The sequence below is a fragment of the Hordeum vulgare genome, chromosome 3H (genome assembly GCF_904849725.1).
Source record: "Hordeum vulgare subsp. vulgare chromosome 3H, MorexV3_pseudomolecules_assembly, whole genome shotgun sequence".
Classification (NCBI taxonomy): Eukaryota; Viridiplantae; Streptophyta; class Magnoliopsida; order Poales; family Poaceae; genus Hordeum; species Hordeum vulgare.
The window spans coordinates 566,170,880-566,190,122 of record NC_058520.1 but is presented as its reverse complement, the minus strand read 5'-3'; the positions used below and the strand labels follow the sequence as shown (position 1 = coordinate 566,190,122).

At 45.9% G+C, this 19,243-nt stretch overlaps 2 protein-coding genes across 2 annotated transcripts; both read right to left on the bottom strand.

The window, feature by feature from the left end:
• Positions 1-3,209: 3,209 nt before the first annotated feature.
• On the bottom strand, positions 3,210-9,635 carry LOC123440645 (lysine-specific demethylase JMJ705-like). Its single transcript, XM_045117207.1, has 7 exons — positions 9,275-9,635; positions 9,105-9,183; positions 8,950-9,017; positions 8,194-8,344; positions 6,840-7,414; positions 5,367-5,993; positions 3,210-5,080 (listed from the first exon to the last, which is right to left on the bottom strand). Exons 1-7 carry the CDS (start codon positions 9,618-9,620, stop codon positions 3,486-3,488), a joined length of 3,441 nt encoding a protein of 1,146 aa, XP_044973142.1. The 5' UTR covers positions 9,621-9,635; the 3' UTR covers positions 3,210-3,485.
• Positions 9,636-10,621: 986 nt separating this feature from the next.
• On the bottom strand, positions 10,622-18,497 carry LOC123445143 (GPI transamidase component PIG-S). Its single transcript, XM_045122086.1, has 13 exons — positions 18,210-18,497; positions 17,436-18,114; positions 16,953-17,037; positions 16,765-16,854; positions 16,594-16,667; positions 16,066-16,150; positions 15,905-15,994; positions 15,691-15,821; positions 15,148-15,229; positions 15,016-15,063; positions 11,883-11,955; positions 11,702-11,805; positions 10,622-11,119 (listed from the first exon to the last, which is right to left on the bottom strand). The coding sequence occupies exons 1-13, from the start codon at positions 18,394-18,396 to the stop codon at positions 10,991-10,993; spliced, it is 1,857 nt and encodes a 618-aa protein (XP_044978021.1). The 5' UTR covers positions 18,397-18,497; the 3' UTR covers positions 10,622-10,990.
• Between the last annotated feature and the right edge of the window lie 746 nt (positions 18,498-19,243).

Here is a 19,243-nt window from a genome sequence, read left to right as displayed (position 1 = left end):
CTCTTGTCCTACCCTTACCATTGTACCTCCTGGCTACACTATAAAGCCTCACCTCCGCCCATCGAGAGAGGCAGGTTCCAGGAGAGGCACACTCACATTCACTTAGAGATCGACACAGAGAGAGACACACGCATAGAACACCATTGAGGTAGCGAGATCGGCAGCCAGAGCTCCGTCTCCCTCCTCACGAACAGCTCAAGGAGCACCTTTGTACTATGATTCTCATATAGTCACACAAGCAGGACTAGGGGTTTTACCTCATCGGCGGGCCTTGAACCTGGTAAACCGGCGTCATGTGTATTGCACCTACACCTGCTCCCAGACGCCGTCGGCACCCATCGGCCCCAAACCACGAGTTAAGCCACCCCATGGCATCTGTCCCAAAAATACCACGACATTTGGCGCCCACCATGGGCCCGGCAGTGACGCCGGATGGAGTGACGTTCCGGGCGGGACCCTTCACCGCTTCTAGCGAGCGCGTGGCGCACGACTTGGGCGTGCGCTACGGCGCGCTCGACTGCGTCAACGACAACGCCCATCGTCTAGAGGAAGCGGACTTCCCCATTGATGGCTCCATCATTGCCTTCGGCTCACACCGCGTCTACGTCACGGTCATCGTCGACACCTATTGTTGGGGAACGTAGTAATAATTCAAAAATTTCCTACGTTTCACCAAGATCAATCTAGGAGATGCTAGCAACGAGAGAGAGAGAGAGAGAGAGAGGGAGAGCATCTTCATACTGTTGAAGATCGCTAAGCGGAAGCGTTGCAAAGAACGTGGTTGATGGAGTCGTACTCGCGGCGATTCAAATCGCGGAAGATCCGATCCAAGCACCGAAAGAACGACGCCTCCGCGTTCAACACACGTACAGCCCAGGGACGTCTCCTCCTTCTTGATCCAGCAAGGGGGGAGGAGAAGTTGAGGGAGAGCTCCGACAGCACGACGGCGTCGTGGCGATGGAGCTCGTGGTTCTCCGGTAGAGCTTCGCTAAGCTCAACGGAGGAGGAGGTGTAGGGCGTAGGGCTGCACCAGGGGAGAGGGTTCAGGTGTGCCGCAACCCTCTCATCCCTCCTCTATTTATAGGGGGAAGGGGAGAGGGGGCCGGCCCTAGATCCCCAGGAGGTGGCAGCGGCGGCCAAGGGTTGGCTTGCCTCCCAAGTTGGTGGGAGGCAGCCCCCACGCCCTAGGGGTCCTAACCCTAGGCACCTTGGTCCCTTGGGTGGTGCGCACTAGCCCACCGGGGAGCTGGTTACCACCCACCTTCAGCCCGCGTGGCCCTCCGGGACAGGTGGCCCCTCCCGGTGGACCCCCGAAACCCTTTCGGTGGTCCCAGTACAAAACTGATAAACCTCGAAACCTTTCCGGTGACTGAAACTGGACTTCCCATATATAAATCTTCACCTCGAGACTATTCCAGAACTCCTCGTGACGTCTGGGATCTCATCCGGGACTCCGAATAACTTTCGGTAACCACATACAATTTCCCATTACAACTCTAGCGTCACCGAACCTTAAGTGTGTAGTCCTTACAGGTTCGGGAACTATCCACACATGACCGAGACACCTCTCCGTCCAATAACCAATAGCGGGACGATGTGGATACCCATATTGGCTCCCACATGTTCCACGATGATCTCATTGGATGAACCACGATGTCGGGGATTCTATTAATCTCGTATACAATTTCCCTTTGTCAATCGGTATATTACTTGCCCAAGATTCGACCGTCGATATCCCTATACCTTGTTCAATCTCGTTACCGGCAAGTTTCTTTACTCGTTCCGTAACACATGATCATGTGGCTAACTCCTTAGTCACATTGAACTCATTATGATGATGTATTACCGAGTGAGCCCAGAGATACCTCTCCGTCACACGGAGTGACAAATCTCAGTCTCGATTCGTACCAACCCAACAAACACTTTCGGAGATACCTGTAGTGCACCTTTATAGTCACCCAGTTACGTTGTGACGTTTGATACACCCAAAGCATTCCTACGGTATCCGGGAGTTGCACAATCTCATGGTCTAAGGAAATGATACTTGACATTAGAAAAGCTCTAGCAAACGAACTACACGATCTTGTGCTATGCTTAGGGTTGGGTCTTGTCCATCACATCATTCTCCTAATGATGCGATCCCGTTATCAACGACATCCAATGTCCATGGTCAGGAAACCATGACCATCTATTGATCAACGAGCCAGTCAACTAGAGGCTCACTGAGGACATGGTGTGGTCTATGTATTCACACATGTATTACAATTTCTGTGTAATACAATTATAGCATGAACAATAGACAATTATCATGAACAAGGAAATATAATAATAACCATTTTATTATTGCCTCTAGGGCATATTTCCAATAGTATCCCACTTGCACTAGAGTCAATAATCTAGTTACATTGTTATGAATCGAACACCCATAGAGTTCTGGTGTTGATCATGTTTCGCTCGTGGAAGAGGTTTAGTCAACGGATCTGCGACATTCAGATCCGTATGTACTTTACAAATATCTATAACTTCATCCTGAATGTAACCACGAATGGAGTTGAAGTGACGCTTGATGTGCTTGGTCTTCTTGTGAAACCCGGGCTCCTTGGCAATAGCAATAGCTCCAGTGTTGTCACAGAAGAGAGTCATCGGGCCCGATGCATTGGGGACTCGGGGACTACCTTTCCACCTTAACTACGAAGATTTTCTCCCGTGTCGGCTGCCCCCGAGTCGGCTCAGCCAACCCAAGGACTGCTGGCTCACCCAATCCCCACCCCAACTCGGTAAAGTAGTATAGCCCCTCCTCCTCGATGGCCTAACCCTAGCCGGCTACAAACCTTGGATGTCCAGACGGCAGGCGCACAAGCAAAAGGGAGCGGGGTATATGGAAAATATTGACAAGGGGCGGGCCGGGTCCGGCCGCACTGTCCAGACTGTTCAAAAATCTAACTTACAAAAAAAAAAAATCTAAAGTACCAACGCCCCGCCTTCATAGCCCGCTCCTTGATCGGCCACAGTCCACAAGCCGCAAAAAATCTATGCTTTGTTTCTGTGCACCCTCCAACAAGCTCACAACTACGGTATCACCATACCATTGCGGCATCACCGCAGCAAAAGTATGATGCTTTGGATCAGATGGTTTCCCTTCTTTTATTCAAGAAATGATAATCACCGCAGCAAATTTATCGTCCATGCCAGCCAAAAGAGAGTGATCATGTTTAAACATGACATTTATAAGTGACAACGTCAATACATGAGACATAACATCAGTGCTAACCCGCTAAACTAGCTAAATTAGTAACCATCGTAGAAATGACCAATGATCGAAATTAGATACAAAGCACACTCATTGTGGTGCTTAGCTAACAGAATTCGCTAAATTAAGATAATCGCGAGGAGCAGACTACCGTGCGCTGCGGGTACCCGCGCACTATATACAAACTTACACTTACCCCTGTCGCTTCTGATATACCATGACTTTTGCTCCTGCTTCATGCCTTTGTTGTTTTCGCCTGCTTGGTTGAGTGGCCTGTCTCGCGCTTGTGGCGGCTGGAATCTGAAACAAACCTGAACGTCTCTGTACACCCTGGCTCATGGCAAACGTAGGGCCTGTCGCCGGTATGAACCCTGAGGTGCTCCGTCCTGGCCCATGCCCACTTGAACGCCACGTTGCAGCCCTCCCACGGGCACTTGAGCGGACGGTCGTCAGTGTGGACCTTGCGGTGCTGCAGCAGATACTTGTGCGTGAAGAACTTCTTCCTGCAGCCCTTGACCGGGCAGATGTCGCACTCATGCAGGGACAGTTCCTTTTTCGTGTCGAAGCTCATCGAGCAGCCCTCAATGCCGCAAGTGTACCCCTCGACGCGCATCGGATGATCTCTTGGAGTCCTCTCCTCTCCTGTAGCTTTCTTCAGTTGCTTCGTCGTTTCGGTGTGAACCTCGCGGTGCTGCAGCAGAAACTTGTGCGTGAAGAACTTCTTTCCACAGCCCTCCACCGGGCAGATGTGGCGCTCATGCAGGAACAGTTCATTCTTCGTGTCGAAGCTCATCGAACAGCCCTCGATGCTGCACGTGTACCCTTCGACACGCATTGGATCATCTCTTGGAGTCCTCTCCTCTCCTGTGGCTTTCTTCGGTTGCTTCATCGTTTTGGTTCTGGTTATGTGCTTACGCCCAGACAACTCCAGCTTAGTGGCAGGGCCCACAGAAGGACCCCCCTTGGCAGCAGATGGGTGTTCCTCATCATTCTTTGGAGCAGCTGGAGCCATCATCTTGCTGTCTCCTTTGCTCGTCTTCATCTGCTTCTTTGCTTCAGCCACAATCTTCTTTGGTGGCCCTGTTCGCGAATGGGAAGTGACCTTTGGCTTCGGACGGCAAGCAGGATCATCATCCTCTTCTGTCATCTCTGTTTTCACCTTGTTTGCTCTATCGGCAATCCTAGAGCTAACACGGGGAACCACTGCAGTTGGTGAGGGGTGCGACACATCAGCAACACCTTTTAATGCTTTGGTGCTGTGCCCCTCAGCTAGTCTGGGCCTCTTGGTGTCTGTTGTTACCTCCACAGCCATGTTCTCCCTTTTCTTGCTTGATTTCGGTACATCTGTTATGGTGCTACTCTTTCTTTTGGAGGCTTCCACTCCACTAGACTTGTCAGCCTCCTCCAGTTCACTGCTTTCAATTCTCTGAGATAGGAATGGATGGACCTGGTTTGACATCCATGCTTTCCCACACCACCGGCCAGCAAAGGCTACTTTCTTCTGCCTGTCTTGACTCCTCTCGCAAGTTTCCAGTTTTACTGGTGAGTTATCAGGAGAACTGCAGCCAAATGCCCTGTAGATTACCCTGTTGTATGGCACTTGTTTGTTATGCGAAGGAGATTTGGCCAGATTTGCGCTGTAGTAAAGATTGGTTCCCAGCTTCACAGCCCAATCACTGCTTGTTGGTATTGATTCCTCATCCTGCAGGAGTTCTTCAATCATCTTCCTGTCCTCCATGCTGGCTTCCCTGAATTTGATGTCCTTCCAGTCATTCTCAACTTCAATTTCTGCAGCTAACGACCTTGCTTCTGCTTCTATTTTAAGATATTCTGTACAAACCATAACAAACAAGTCAGTTAAGAATCAGTATTATGAACACCTCAAGCACAACAGGTCTAAATTTTAATTTTTTGACATTACCAACGTTGATGGGAGTATAATGTGCTTTTGAACAATAACTGCATTAACATATTCAAGTACAATCAGAATGAGAAATTGCCCAGTCATACCAAGCAGATGAAGCATTAGAGAGGACGCCACAAGTTCAAGAAGCATTAGATGTATAAAAAGGTGCATTGCACTCGATCATGATGAGTAAGCAGCTTGATGGCTGACCTGGACGACATAAAAGAAAAACATGGGCCCCACCAATTGCTTGGAGTTGCTTCTCAACCTCGACAGCATGCTCAAGACAGAATACATGCATTCTTGATGAATCCTTATCAATTTTCACAATTGGTTTATTTAAGTTCTCGATCGTGGTTGTAGAGTTTCTAGGGTCACCCACAGAAATTGCAGTGCTATTACATCTAGCATCGTAATCTGCTCCGCTGGCATCAAGTGGCTCCTTCACAGTCTCTTTTGACCTTGATGGTTCAGGTTGAACCTTCTGTTCCATTGTCCAACAATTATTCTTTAGCTGAAAACCTTGAGACAGTGCCATCTTAAGTTGATATTTGTTTCTTGTGCGAACGCCTCTTGGTCCATTCGAAATACCTAAGCCACCATTACACTGAGAGCTCTGGGATGATGGCCTTTGTTCGCATTTGATGCTACTTAATGAAATCTTCGTCCCATTCAATTCACTGGTGTCATGACAGACTTTAATTTTTTTGTTCTGATTATCTTCATCAGAATGTGATTGATTTCCATGTGCAGATGCCAGAAGATCAAGACCAGAATTTTTATTGACAGGCCCAGCATCAGGAAGTATTTCATTGCCATACGGTACAAAACCAGGCCCTGCATGTTGATTACGAATACATACAATGCATCAGATAACACAATAAATGCTGTAAGAGAAAGAAACTAAGATGAACATTTGCATAGCAAATGAATAAGAAATCCAACTAGAGTTACACAAGTAACATCCGTGTATGTTTGTCTCTACAAGCATCCAAGACAGCTGCGACTGTCCTCTGTTTGGAATTAATGTGATAATCCATTGGTCCAAGGATATATGCTCATAAACTAATAAGTATTACATGATGAGCAATCAAATACGAGTAGGTCATAAGTATCACAAATTATTCACTTCCATCATAAGAAATACACGAGGGAACTACTCCAAACAAGAAAAATCCCAAAAATGACTTAATGCGAGTTTATGAAGTGGGCCCGTTTTCCAAGGCAATAAGCAGTGGATCCTTTAATTCTGGTTGTCTCTAAAAGAATAACATGCACTATCCTGTAGTTAAATAGGCAACTTGGCATAATCAGAGAATCGAAGTTTCATTTCCGGCGTCAAGAAACTAAAACTAGAGCATGCAGAAGCGGGCTATGTTCTTATTTAGTTGTGGAAGTTTAAAGAAGGCTACATGTTTCCAATAAAATAAGATCAGAGGGCCAAATCTGCATCCTAACCACTGAATTCCGAATGGTCTAGGGTCTTTCTTATAATCTGAATAGTCTAGTTATAACTTCTAAGAGACCATAAAAGCATAAATAGTCTGTTGACCAGTTCTGGAACTTACGCAAATATCAGCAACTCGGTGAATATTTTTTCAATAAAGAAGCTCAGGTTGGTAAAAAGGGAAGATAAGTCAACTTAAAAACTTGATGGTTTATGTTGCAAGATGTGTAACTTACGCAGAATGCCACCATTGGTCCCTTCACTTCCAGCTGCATTTGACAGATGACTCCCTCCAGAACCAACAAGCTGATCATTAATCGAGTTATAATCAGAAGACATGAGGTATTTCGACGCACACTCTCTTGGTTTGATGACAGCCACACACGAGAAACTTAAAATCCCACAGCTGACACAGGATAATAAGCCCTGATCTAAGAGCCCAGCAGCACTGATTACATCCGCCTTGTCACCTTCTGCGTTATGTGACTCAGATGAATTAGACAGCTTTATACAATCATGCACACATCTTGCCGAGGCTTCAAGAGTTTCTCCATTATTGCATAGCCAATCTGCCAACTTGGATTTAGGTATTAATTGGTATCTTGAGCGCAAAGCTGAAAGAACAGGACCATCATGAGCATTTATAGGAAGAATAATACAAGAAGATCCATCATTCAGAAGACAACTAAGCAGTTCATTATCTTGAATAACATTCTGGACAAATAACTTCTTGACCAATTGTCCCCCTTCGCTCTTCTTCTTCTCCTTCAATCTAGAACTGCGTGGTTCCATTGCCCCAATGGAGGGGTCCCTAGAATATAATAGTTGGAAAATAAATAAATAAAGAGTCCAAAAAATACACAGAACATTGTTCTTGTGGCAATTCCAAGCACAGAAAGAGCTATGTCAGAAAACAGCTCCAATGATATATACGTGAACACGGTTACCAGATTAAAGCTTAAGTCATGGCTACTGTAAGACACAGCAACACTGTAAGACACAGAAGTGAAAAATATACAGCTTCCTTTCATGGTTACCAGACTAAAGCATTATCACTAAATCAGGGCTCCGTGAGACACATAAATGAAAAATATACTTGCTTATGTTTGATGCCAATTCCAAGCACAGAAAGAGCTATATTAGAAAACAGCTCCATTGATATATACATGAATACAGTTTACAGATTAAAGCATTGTCATTAAGTCATGGCTACTATAAGACACAGAACACAGAGGTGAAAAATATGCAGCTTCCTTTCATGGTTACCAAACTAAAGCAAACCAGGGCTAGTGGAAGATACAGAAATGAAAAACATACATCCTTGCCTGGGTGAGATAAACAGAAAGTGGAACATCAAGTATTGTCAAACACTGGTCACAGAACCATATATTATCATTTAACACACACGTGGAAGTTGCAGATTGCACAGCTGCTGACCAATTATTTTCAGGTGAAAATATGATATAAGTTGGACAACGATAAGGTATAAAGGAATTATAAGAACGGCATTTTCTGTATTGAGGCAGGAAGCTTACAGAATATCTCATAAGAACAGTGTGCGTCATAAAGCATGCAATTTGTGTCAAATACCTGATGCACATTGACAGTGCAAGTTCGTAAAGCAGTTGATAGTGCGAAAGCATGGGAGGTTGATTGATTGAGGCTCTCCTGACTGCTGCCTCTTTCGCCACTCTCAACCATTCAGGAGTAGCTATATTTGATGCCTCCCCGCAGTTGAAACCTGCCCAGATCGAATTGGTCCACATGGGGTTATTATAAATTGCAAGAACCAACAAAGTGATGGCCAAGTTTTTTTTTTAGAAAAGGAGGCCTAGCCCCGGCCTCTGCATCGAGCGATGCATGCAGCCATATATTAAAGTAGATCAAGTCTCCAAAGAGTACAAATAATTCGAAAGCAATCAAAGTGCGAAAATAAAAGATACAAGGCGGACAACGACGCCCAGGCCGGAGGAGGCTAAAATATCTAAAGTGATGGCCAAGTAACAGGTTAAGTTCAGTTTTCCAATGGCATGCCATAGGAACAAAGTTCCTTCATGTGTTCACTAGTCACTACAAAATACAAATACACAACTTGCATTTGCATATTGCAAACCAGCCTAGATGAGATGAATTGACAAAGGCCCCATATCAAGATGCATAAACAAACTCAGGACAGGGTCGTGCTTGCAAAAATAACCTAGCAAACCTATGTTTAACACAACTAGAGCCTGTAGGTTTTGGACAAGTTTGTCACGCACTGGACATGCATAATTGCGTATGCATCAACCAGAAATACAGTGCACGAAAGGGTGATTTTCAGTGATGTTAACTGGTGCGAGCGCTCACCATGGCTGAAACCGCAGTGATATGATCCTGGGAAGGTGACCACGAACTCCCCTGCATTCTGCACCAACCTGTACCCATGTACAGAACCAGGCCTCCGTCAACAACCACACACGTATCATCAGATCAACTTGTTCAAAATCGGGAGAAAGCAGCACCTGCAGCAGGGTACTCCCGAGCCAACGAGCAATTCAGGGGACAAGAGGGTCGTTTTCTTCCCCAGCTTCGCGAATGCCTCTGCACCGCAATTCGATAGAGGCACCATGCAGTCAGAGCAACAGAGGACACGGCTGAACTAGTACAGGAAACAACAAACGGATGTCCTCACCTAGGGCGTTCACCTCCCCGCCGTAGCCGTGCAGGCGCACAACGTCCTCGAAGGCGAGCGCGGCGTCGCGGGGCACCCCGTACCAGGTCTTGGCGGCGCCGAGGTGCATGTAGTTGAGGCTGTGGAGGTCGTGGTCCTCGACGTGCCAGGCGAACCAACTGAAGAGCATGCCGAGGTAGAGCATGGGCGTGGTGACCCCGGCCACCTCGTCGCGCATGAACCGCAGCAGCGACCCGGGGCTCCTGGCGGCGGCGCGCATGTTCCAGGCCGTCTCCCCGACGTGCGCGGGCTGGTGGCCCTGGGCAGAGCGCGCGGCGGGGCAGGGGGGGAAGCCGGAGCCGGGCATGTCGCTGGCGTAGTCGACGGTGACGGGGCGGTCGGCGGAGGCGGCGCGCCAGAAGAGCGCCTCGTGGTCGAGCGGGGGGAGGCGGTCGTGGCTGGAGGCGGGGACGCCGAGGCAGGCGAGGAGCGGGCCGCGGGCCGCGGCGGCCCGGGCCTCGAACTGCGGGAGCGTGTAGCGGCGCGCGGAGAGCCAGACGGGCTGGAGCGCAGGGCGCGGGGCGCGCGGGCAGCGGCCCAGGTACTGGTGGCGGACGGGGAAGGACGGCGGGGCCTGCGCGTCGGCGGCGTCGGGCTTGGCGTTGGCGGCGAGGGAGCGGGCGATGCTGGCGAGCGTGGCCTTGCGGGGCGGGCGGGGCCAGGGCGGCACGACCTTGCAGATGCCGAAGGGCGCCGCGGCGGGCTCGATCCTGAGGATGTAGGCGACGGGGTCGGCGAACTCGGCCGCCGTGGGGTGGAACTCCGGCGCCAGCGGCAGGGCCTTCAGCCACGGTGGCACCCCGTCGCCCGCCGCCCCGTGCGGCGGCGGCGGCGACGATGACGACGGCATCGCGCTCGGTGTGCGGTTTCCGCTCCGATGCTACAGGCGCATTGGGGCAGAGGAGAGGAGAGGAGAGGAGAGGTTTTGCCGTTTTGGGGCCCCGGGGGTTTGCGCGGAGAGCGCAGAGGAAGGAAGGGAAGGCGAAGGGAGGCGTGGAAAGAAAGTAAAGCCTGCGCGCTTTTGCCGAACCGCTGCCGCAGCGGTTCGCCGTGGCCTGTGGACGGAACTCGAGTCGTTGATTCGTCCGTCTGTCTGTCTGTCACTGTGAATGTGCACCGGCGCACCGGCGCGGTAAGTCGGTAACTAACTTCTCGCACGCGGTTGGTTGGGGCCTTCGCGGAGAACTGCATACTGCATACTCTCAGTCACGGTCATTCCAAAAAGAACGTAACGGCGACCACTGGTGCCGTTTTACCTTTTCTTTTCCCCTACTAATAAAGAAAATGTATTCCTACCATTTTTCGGCGTAACAAAAGCGCCGGTTTTATTTTCATTGCTGCTGATTCAACAAAAAAGGAAGAACAAAATGGTACCGTTCCCACTTGGAAATTGACACGTATTTGATGCGAGAGAGAGAGAGAGAGAGCGCTAGGCTCTACTTCCAGGAACAAAATGTGGGTCCTCCGCCCGGACTAGGCAAAATCTACCGTATACTGTGAGTTACAGATGTACATGCACGCAAGCCCTACTCCTCTGCCTAGGATGCCATTACAGATCACCATTACCTACTCTGCCTTCCGTCACCTGTCCAACTCCGTGGGATGACGATGCCAGCCGTGAAGCGCGCACCCAGCGATGCTTTGCCGCCTGTCTCCGATGATGGATGGATGGATGGATCAGGAGGAGGTCGTCGCCTGGGATTGGGAAGCAAGGAACGCCGAGTGCTTGGCCCGCTCCACCTTGTAGCGTTTCAGCTCTTTGATCGCCGCCAGCAGCACATGCAAACACACCGGCGCAAAGAATGGCTGCCAAAAGATTAAAGAAATCATGTCAATTTACAGTGCAGTCCTGTCAACATTGAAAGGCAGAATGAGTGGTGCACGGTCGTGCCCCCTTCGTTTCTAAATATAATTCTTTTTAGGGATTCCATTATACTTCCTCCATTCCTAAATATATAAGTCTTTTTAAAGATTTCATTAGTGGACTACATACGAAGCAAAATAAATGAACCTACACTCTAAAGTATGTCTATATACATCCATATGAAGTCTTCTAATGAAACCTCTAAAAAGACTTATACTGTAGGAGTATTTAGGAACGGAGGGAGTACATACGTAGCAAGGAAGGACCATGCACCATGAGAGTTATTGATGAGCACAGCTTTTCATGCAGCATTACACAACTCAAATAAGAGGGGATTGTTGTTGCTGTCGCTGCTGACTACGATGCTGTAACCTTTGGTTTAAAATCCACGGTTGGAGACAAATGATTCGGAGGTACCATGATGCTGACTTAGTTTTTTTGTTTTTGTTTAGGACAATCAATTCGAACATACCAACCTGCCAATTCTAAACTTGACTGAGGTCTATAATTCAGTGAGTACTAACCATGTAGATCGCGAAGTAGTGCTCCACCGAAGCATAACTGATTGACATAATCGACGGATGGAAGAATGCATCCTCGGCCAATGCCCTCGCCCTCGTTGCAGACACTGCAGAGCAACATAATGTTAACAAAATCTTTCCAGCCTCTATGTAACATGCGCAACAAAATGTGTCCTAAACTTGCCTGCTGAAGAGTCGCCTATACCAAGAGTGGCGTTCCTTTGGGCTAAACTTGCGGCTTCAAGAGAAAGCTCAACCTGGAAAACATTACTTGTCAGAAGTCAGAACAAACTTGACCTCGCTGTGAACTTATCTAGTGATTCTATACCGCAACCAAGTAAAGAACTAGAGATAAAATACAACAACAACAACAACAATATTCTGATCCCCAAGGAACCCAATGCTAGAGAGATGAAGAAGTTCAAACCCTATCAGTCTTAGCAATTGTGGGGTGAAAATTCTCTCCAAAGCTATGAATAATAGATGATCACCTCTTGGTAACAGACTGATCTCCCCTAATCAAACTGCCTTTATTAAAGGTAGGTTTATTTTGGAGAGTGTGGTTATGGCACATGAGGTTATCCACGAGGTTCAAAAATCAGGCACCGAGGGTCTGATTCTCAAACTGGATTATGAAAAAGCTTATGACAGAGTCAGTTGGGAATTTCTTTTTGAAATGCTGGCATCTTGAGGCTTTGGTAGTAAGTGGATTAGTTGGATCAAAAGTACTTTAATCCAGGGTTCTTCCTGTGTTAGGATTAATGATACCAATGGTCCTTACTTTATTAGTAAAAAAGGATTGAAGCAGGGCGACCCCTTCTCACCCCTGCTATTTAACTTAGTGGCTGACGTTTTCACTAAGATGTTGATTGAAGTAGAGAGACATAACTTGATCACAGGGCTCCTGCCCAATGTGATCCAGGGAGGGGTCATCAGCTTGCAATACGCAGATGATACCCTCCTATTTCTTGAAAACTCTGTTGAGAAGGCCAGCAATTTCAAGTGGATTTTGTCCTGTTTTTAAAACCTTTCTGGGATGAGAAATAATTTTCATAAAAGTGATCTCATGACGATTAACATGGATGATGAAACTGCAAGATCCTTTGCACAATTTTTTTGCTGTCAATTGGGGTCTTTCCCTATTAAGTATCTGGGGGTGCCATTGCATTTTGACAAGCTTAGGAGAAAAGATCTGCAACCTATTATTAATAGAATTATTAAAGGGATTTCTGGATGGATGGGTAGAACTCTTTCTTTCAGAGGGAAGCTTATACTCCTTTGTGCTTGTATTGTTAGCATTCCTGCCTATCTCATGGCCATTATTAAATTTCCCAAGTGGGCTATTAAGGCCATAAACTCACAGATGACACACTTCTTTTTCGGGAAAACGCAAAGGCTTGCGTTTCTTTTCATTGAAAAGGGAGAGAATATGTACAGTACATGCCTTCGAGAAGGAGGCTACAGGGGCTCAAAAGAAAGAAAAGAAAAGGAAAAGGAAAGAAAGGCCTGCACAAGACTAGTGCACATCCCAGGTAGGCGGCACAATCGTCCCAAGGCCGGTGGCCCCAGCCCGAACCCAAAGGGAGGCTTCCTCTCTGATCTTTGTCGAAAGCACGGCAGTGGAGGGCCGTTCGCCGTCGAACACACATGAGTTGCGGTGCTTCCAAAGCATCCATGCTGTGAGGAGGGTTGCCGTGGCGAGGCCCTTGCACATAGCTTTAGGCGTGTCCTTCTTTTGGGGTAACCTTGGAGGAGAACATAAATACCACCTAGCCAATTGGGGCCTGGTCTCCAGGAACAAGAGCTTTGGAGAAGTTGGTGTTCCTAACATGAGAGACTTTAATATGGCTTTGTTTGCCTCTTGGGGGAAAAGATACTTTGAGGCAGGAGACAGAGAATGGAAGAAGTTGTTAGACTACACATACAATACTAACAGTCCAAATGTGTTGTGGGCTAGGAGCAATGTGGAATCCCCCTTTTGGAAGGGATTTACATGGGCAATCTCGGCCGCGAAAGTGTTTTACAAATGGAAATTTGGTAATGGTCGTAACATTAGTTTTTGGCATGATGTTTGGTTGGGGGAATGTTCCCTCAAAGTACAATTCTGGAGGTTATTCTCCATCTGCAATCAACAAGAGTGCTATGTAGCACAGGTCTGGGATGGTGAGGAGCTTAAGCTATCTTTTAGAAGAAGTGTTGACCAGGAAGGACTTGCTCTTTGGCATCAGTTGGTTGCCTGTGTTAGACAAGTGCAGCTCTCTGATGCTCCTGATTGTCCTATATGGACTTTGGAGGCTAATGGAAGATACTCTGTTAAATCCTTTTATAAGGTCATCAACTTTGGAGGGGTGAAATCGGAATTTGGGGACAAATTCTGGAAAATCCTTTGCCCTAAAAAAATTCATGTTTTTATATGGTTGCTTATGTATAACAAAGTACTTACCCGAGACAATCTGAATAAAAGGAGGAACGTAGATGACCTTACTTGTCTATTTTGTTTGGAGAATGAATCAGTCCAACACTTATTTTTGGACTGCATTGTAGCTAAGCATGTACAGAAGTTTGTAGCTGTATGTTTTGACATTGATATTCCTGTTCATTTTGATGATATTGTTGCTATGTGGCAATTGCATAAAACCAAAAAAGTACTGAATATGGTCGTGGCGGCCTCCTTATGGAGCTTATGGACACTAAGGAATGACTTTTGTTTTCAGGGGAGAAGCTGGAGAGGCATGGGCTGCGTGTTTGCTCGGCTAAGGGGCTTCCTTCAACAATGGAGTGCACTCTGCGACGCCACACAATCGATGCTTCTTCAGCGGTGTATCCTTCTGCTGGACAAATGCAAGGGAGAGCTGCTCAGGATGGCCTGGAGATGATCGATGTGCTGGGAGGTGTTGAGCTGTAGGATGTTGTAGTTCTTTGTTGCGTCTCCTCCCAGCAGTACTCTTTGTAATAAAAAAAAGTATGATAGAACTTTATTTTCATTCTCCCTGGTCTGACCACTTTGGCAGATCCGGACCCTGTGAACTGTTGTTGCTTCATTCTATAAATGGAGCAGGGGGGAAACCCCTTTCTTTCAAAAAAAAAAAAACACAACAATATACAAGTGTGTAAATATACACAGGAAGGCATAACAAAGTAATAACAAGGACGGCATGAAGGCATGAATGTTCAGGGTTATGAATTATGAGGCATGTGGAGTTTTGTCTGAATATTCTGCTGCTTACTCTGAGTCAAAAACAGTAGCGGAAAAAGAAGAAGCACTGCTACACATGGCCGTGAATTATCCATTTAGCAAGAGTGGTAGGGGAACAAACCTGCCTCCCAATTTCATCCATAACGATCATTCTTGGGAGCGATTGGACCTACCAACAGAAATAAAATCAGTGAGCAGCTGTTGGTATGAAGAAGAACATTTTATATTATCTCATTTAGAACTTCTGATGTACCAAGCTCGAAAGAGATTCCAAGGTGGCGACACATGACAAAAGGTTGGAACATGCATGATGTCTGTATAGTAAATCCAATTCCCTGTAAGAGTTATGAAATAAGAAACCCAATAATAACTGTTAGAGCCTTCAAAGATAACTCCTGTAAAAGAACTTAGAGATAAACAGGTTCAAAAGTTAACTAAAACTAAGTGTCTGAACTCACTACAGCTGTGACCTTGAACCATGTAGCTATAGAGTAAGTACAAAGACTTTCTCACACCAATTACAAAGTAATCACATAATTCTAGAAATGATATTTAGACAAGAACAGAACTTGATGAATGTGTTCCCTGATATTATGCATACTACAATGCCGATGATTTGGAGATCTGAAAACTGTTGTAACAAGAATTTGATAATAATGATGCCAAATATGTTCTCAAGTCCGATGTGACTGCAGATAAACAAAATATGCAATCCAGATTTTGTAAAATCGGGCTGTCATAACAGCATGATTTTGTGTCATGGTATCCTATTAAACAAGCAGGGGGTTATTCTCACCATTGTGCAAACCCCTTTTCACTAACTAGGAATTTAGTTGCGACATCCATGCCTTGTGCATGGTAGTTTGGTTTTAGACCAAATAACTGTCTTAGCTGCCCAATGAAGATTTCCAGAGTCTCCATAAGTTCCTGTTGCACATGAATGCTTCAGCGTACAATGAACTTGCAAACATATAAGAAGGCAAAGACAAAAGATGACGAATTCTACATACCTGTGATGACATTTGTCTCCGAGTCCCATGCACCTCTTTTGAACCAAGTGAACAGCCCGGTGGGTTCCAAATAACAACACCTCCCCACATCTACATAACAGGATAACACTGTCAAGAAACATGGTAAGATGAACAGCACAAGAAAGGTGCATAGTACTTACTGGGGAAATAAATGCATTAGTTTTTGAAAGCTCCCCATCTGGAAGCTGCAAATACAAAGGGCATTCCCTTGCAGATGGAATATACCTGTCCATTACAGAACAAGCAGTTCAGACGACTAATGACCATCCATAAAGTTCATAAAATATACTCCCTATATTACACTTAGTATTCAGAAACTTTTAATATATTATCCTATGTCTGTGTATGCTTGGAAAACTAGAATACTGGAGTAAAATACGACATATTCTGCAACGGGTGCTGTTTACTGAAACAGAAAAAAATAACCATCAAGCAATGGAGACAGAGCATCATCAGAAGACAATGGGATCACATATATCTACCAGCAGTTTGGCAGATGAAAAGTGAGTATGATCACAAAATGAAGCAAATTCAGAGTAGCAAGCCAGCATTGTCCTACTTGTATTTTTCTGTAATATGCTTAAGAACGTTGACCATATCATGACATGCCTTGCAAAGTGAAGAACAGAAAAGGTTCAATGATGCGGATGTGATCTAAACAAACATACACCACAAACTGAAGAACTTTTGATCGTCCTGTAGCTGAAATTGATGTATCCAAGTGCCACTCATTTGAGTTTACCTATCAATTTGATTGCACCGCTAAATTAGTACAGCTGACACTTAATGCAGCAATGAGCAAGACTAGATTTCATATAAAGAGTAAGTCAGAAACATACAAAGAAAGGAATGTCTCCCATACTAAGGACATTGCCCCCCAATTTATCGTCAGAATAAGAATAGGACGACTTTGGAGTGTGGTACAGAACCTGGAAAGAAAGCAGAAGTTGTACAGTACTTAATAATATTGACACATTTAGAAGAGATAGAGGAAGTAAGCTTGGCCCAAAGAAGGCAAAATATGCACCTGACTCTCTATATTGATATCGGCAATTGGTCGCAGGGCCTCAACCACAGGAGTAAGGATTCTCTCGCCAATATTTTTGAACTCCCTGCATGTGGGAGGCCTAAGTGTAAAGTGAAGTTTCTAACAGCAGAAGCAATAATAGCATGTACTCCCCCCGGTCCATAATTCTTGTCGTGGTTTTAGTTCAAATTTGAACTAAAAGCACGACAAGAATTCTAAAAGCACGACAAGAATTATTGAACGGAGGGAGTACTAGCTAACTACAACCAAATAATTTAAATAAAGTGTAACTGATTCTAAATGAGGGAGCTAACAGATGTCTATAGTCAGTGCTGACATGTGTTCCCATAATTCCTCAGTAATATTACTGTCATGTACTTTACTTAAACAATCTATCACATCACAGGACAAAGTTATATTTTGAACCCATCGCAGACATGCAGCAATAACATTAAAACCATATTGTAAAGTTTCTGTTCTTACCAATCATAGACCCAATCATTTGGATCAGCATTCAACAAGCTGAATGAAAGAACAACATTCCCATCTGAACCAACTGGCATGAACTCTCCTTTCCCAATGCCTGTTTCACCCTCTTCAATACCGCCATTCATGAAATACTTGATGAATACCTTGCTAATAAGTGACACAGCCTTGGCGTCATCAACCTTCCCAACAACCCAAGCATGACGGTGTTTTCCGATCACAACCCTCGTTCCCTTCCCATCATCGTTTTCAGCAATGACAATGGTGTAAACCTTCATCCCATCCTCATCACCACCACCCAATGCAGAGTGAAGCAATTCATCGAACACCTCGTCACCGCGGAGCGAGTCTACAGCGGTCACGGACCCACATCGCCAAGGCGAAGCGGTAGCCGTGCTGCTGGTGCAGCCGCCATCCGACTGGACGGTGACTGACACTGAGATGTTCCCAGCAGTAGAAGACGCGGGGAGGAGGTGGTGCTGGGTCGAGATTGCCAGTCCTAGCTGATCGGCAAGGGACGCGACGGGGGAGCCAGGGCCGGAGTGGAGGAAGACCGCGTGGAGACCACAGGGAAAGGAGGGCGGGTGAGATTGGAGGCGGCGGGACAGGTCGGCGATTGCGTCGGAGGGCAGCGGCGACCGGTGGATCTCGGTGGATTTGAGCAGCAAGGGCAGTCCTATGGAGAGAGAAAGCGAGATGCGCGCGGGTTACACGGAGAAGAGAAGAGAAAATCCCTAAATTATGGTAGATTTGGGGAGGTAGGAGTAGTACCGACGAGGAAGGAGAGGAGGACTGAGGCGGTGAGGACGAGGCGCTTCGTGCCGGGCTTCCTCGTGCGCGGTGGTGGCTTGTCCCCGTTGGTGGCGGTGGGCGAGGGAGGGGACGAGAGGAGAGAGGACTCCTCGGCGCCGGAAGACGAAGGCAGCGGCGGGGTCTCGTCGCCGGCAATCTCCGACATTTTCGAGTCGCCGGAATTGGGGAAGGGGGTCAGCTGGCTAGCTTTGCCTACAATGGTTAGCCGGAATATGCTATTTGCCGCTCCTTGCGTCAAGCTGTCGGTGCTTCGCACAGGCGAGCGACGGGCCGGCCCATATAACTGTTCCAACGCTCCGGTTTTACGAACCTTCTACAGGTTTCAATTGGTTTTTCGGGTTTTGGAAAACTTTTCCAGAACCTATTTTTTTCTGTTTCCTTTTTTCTTTTTTTTCTTTTTTTTTCTCTTTTCTGTTTCAGTTTTAAAAAATGTTTTGGATTTTAAAAAAATGTTCTTCATATTAAAAAATGTTCTTGATGTATAAAAAATATTCTTGATTTTCAAAAAAAGTTCCGCCATTTGAAAAAATGTTTTGCATTTTCAAAAATTGTTCTGGATTTTCGAAAAATGTTTAGAATTTTCAAAAATTATTCTTCAACTTGGAAAAATGTTTTGTTTTTTAAAAAATGTTTTGCATTTTCAGTTATTATTCTTCAAATTCGAAAAGGTTTGAAAATTCTTGTTGATTTAAAATTTTGTTCTCGATTGAAAAATGTATAAAAAAATGTTCGTGTTTCCAAATTTGTTCACATTTTTTCAAAAGTTCTTGGTTTAAAAATTTATTCTTAAGATTCAAAAAATGTTCGTGCTTCCAAATATATTTTCTGTTTTCAAAAAATTTCAAAATTGTTTGCGCTTCCAAATTTGTTTGCGGTTTTTAAAAATTATTCTTCGTTTCAAAATTTTATTCTCAAGATTCTAAAAATGTTCGTGCATTAAAAAAATGTTCACGCTTCCAAATTTGTTCACATTTCTAAAATTGTTTTCTGTT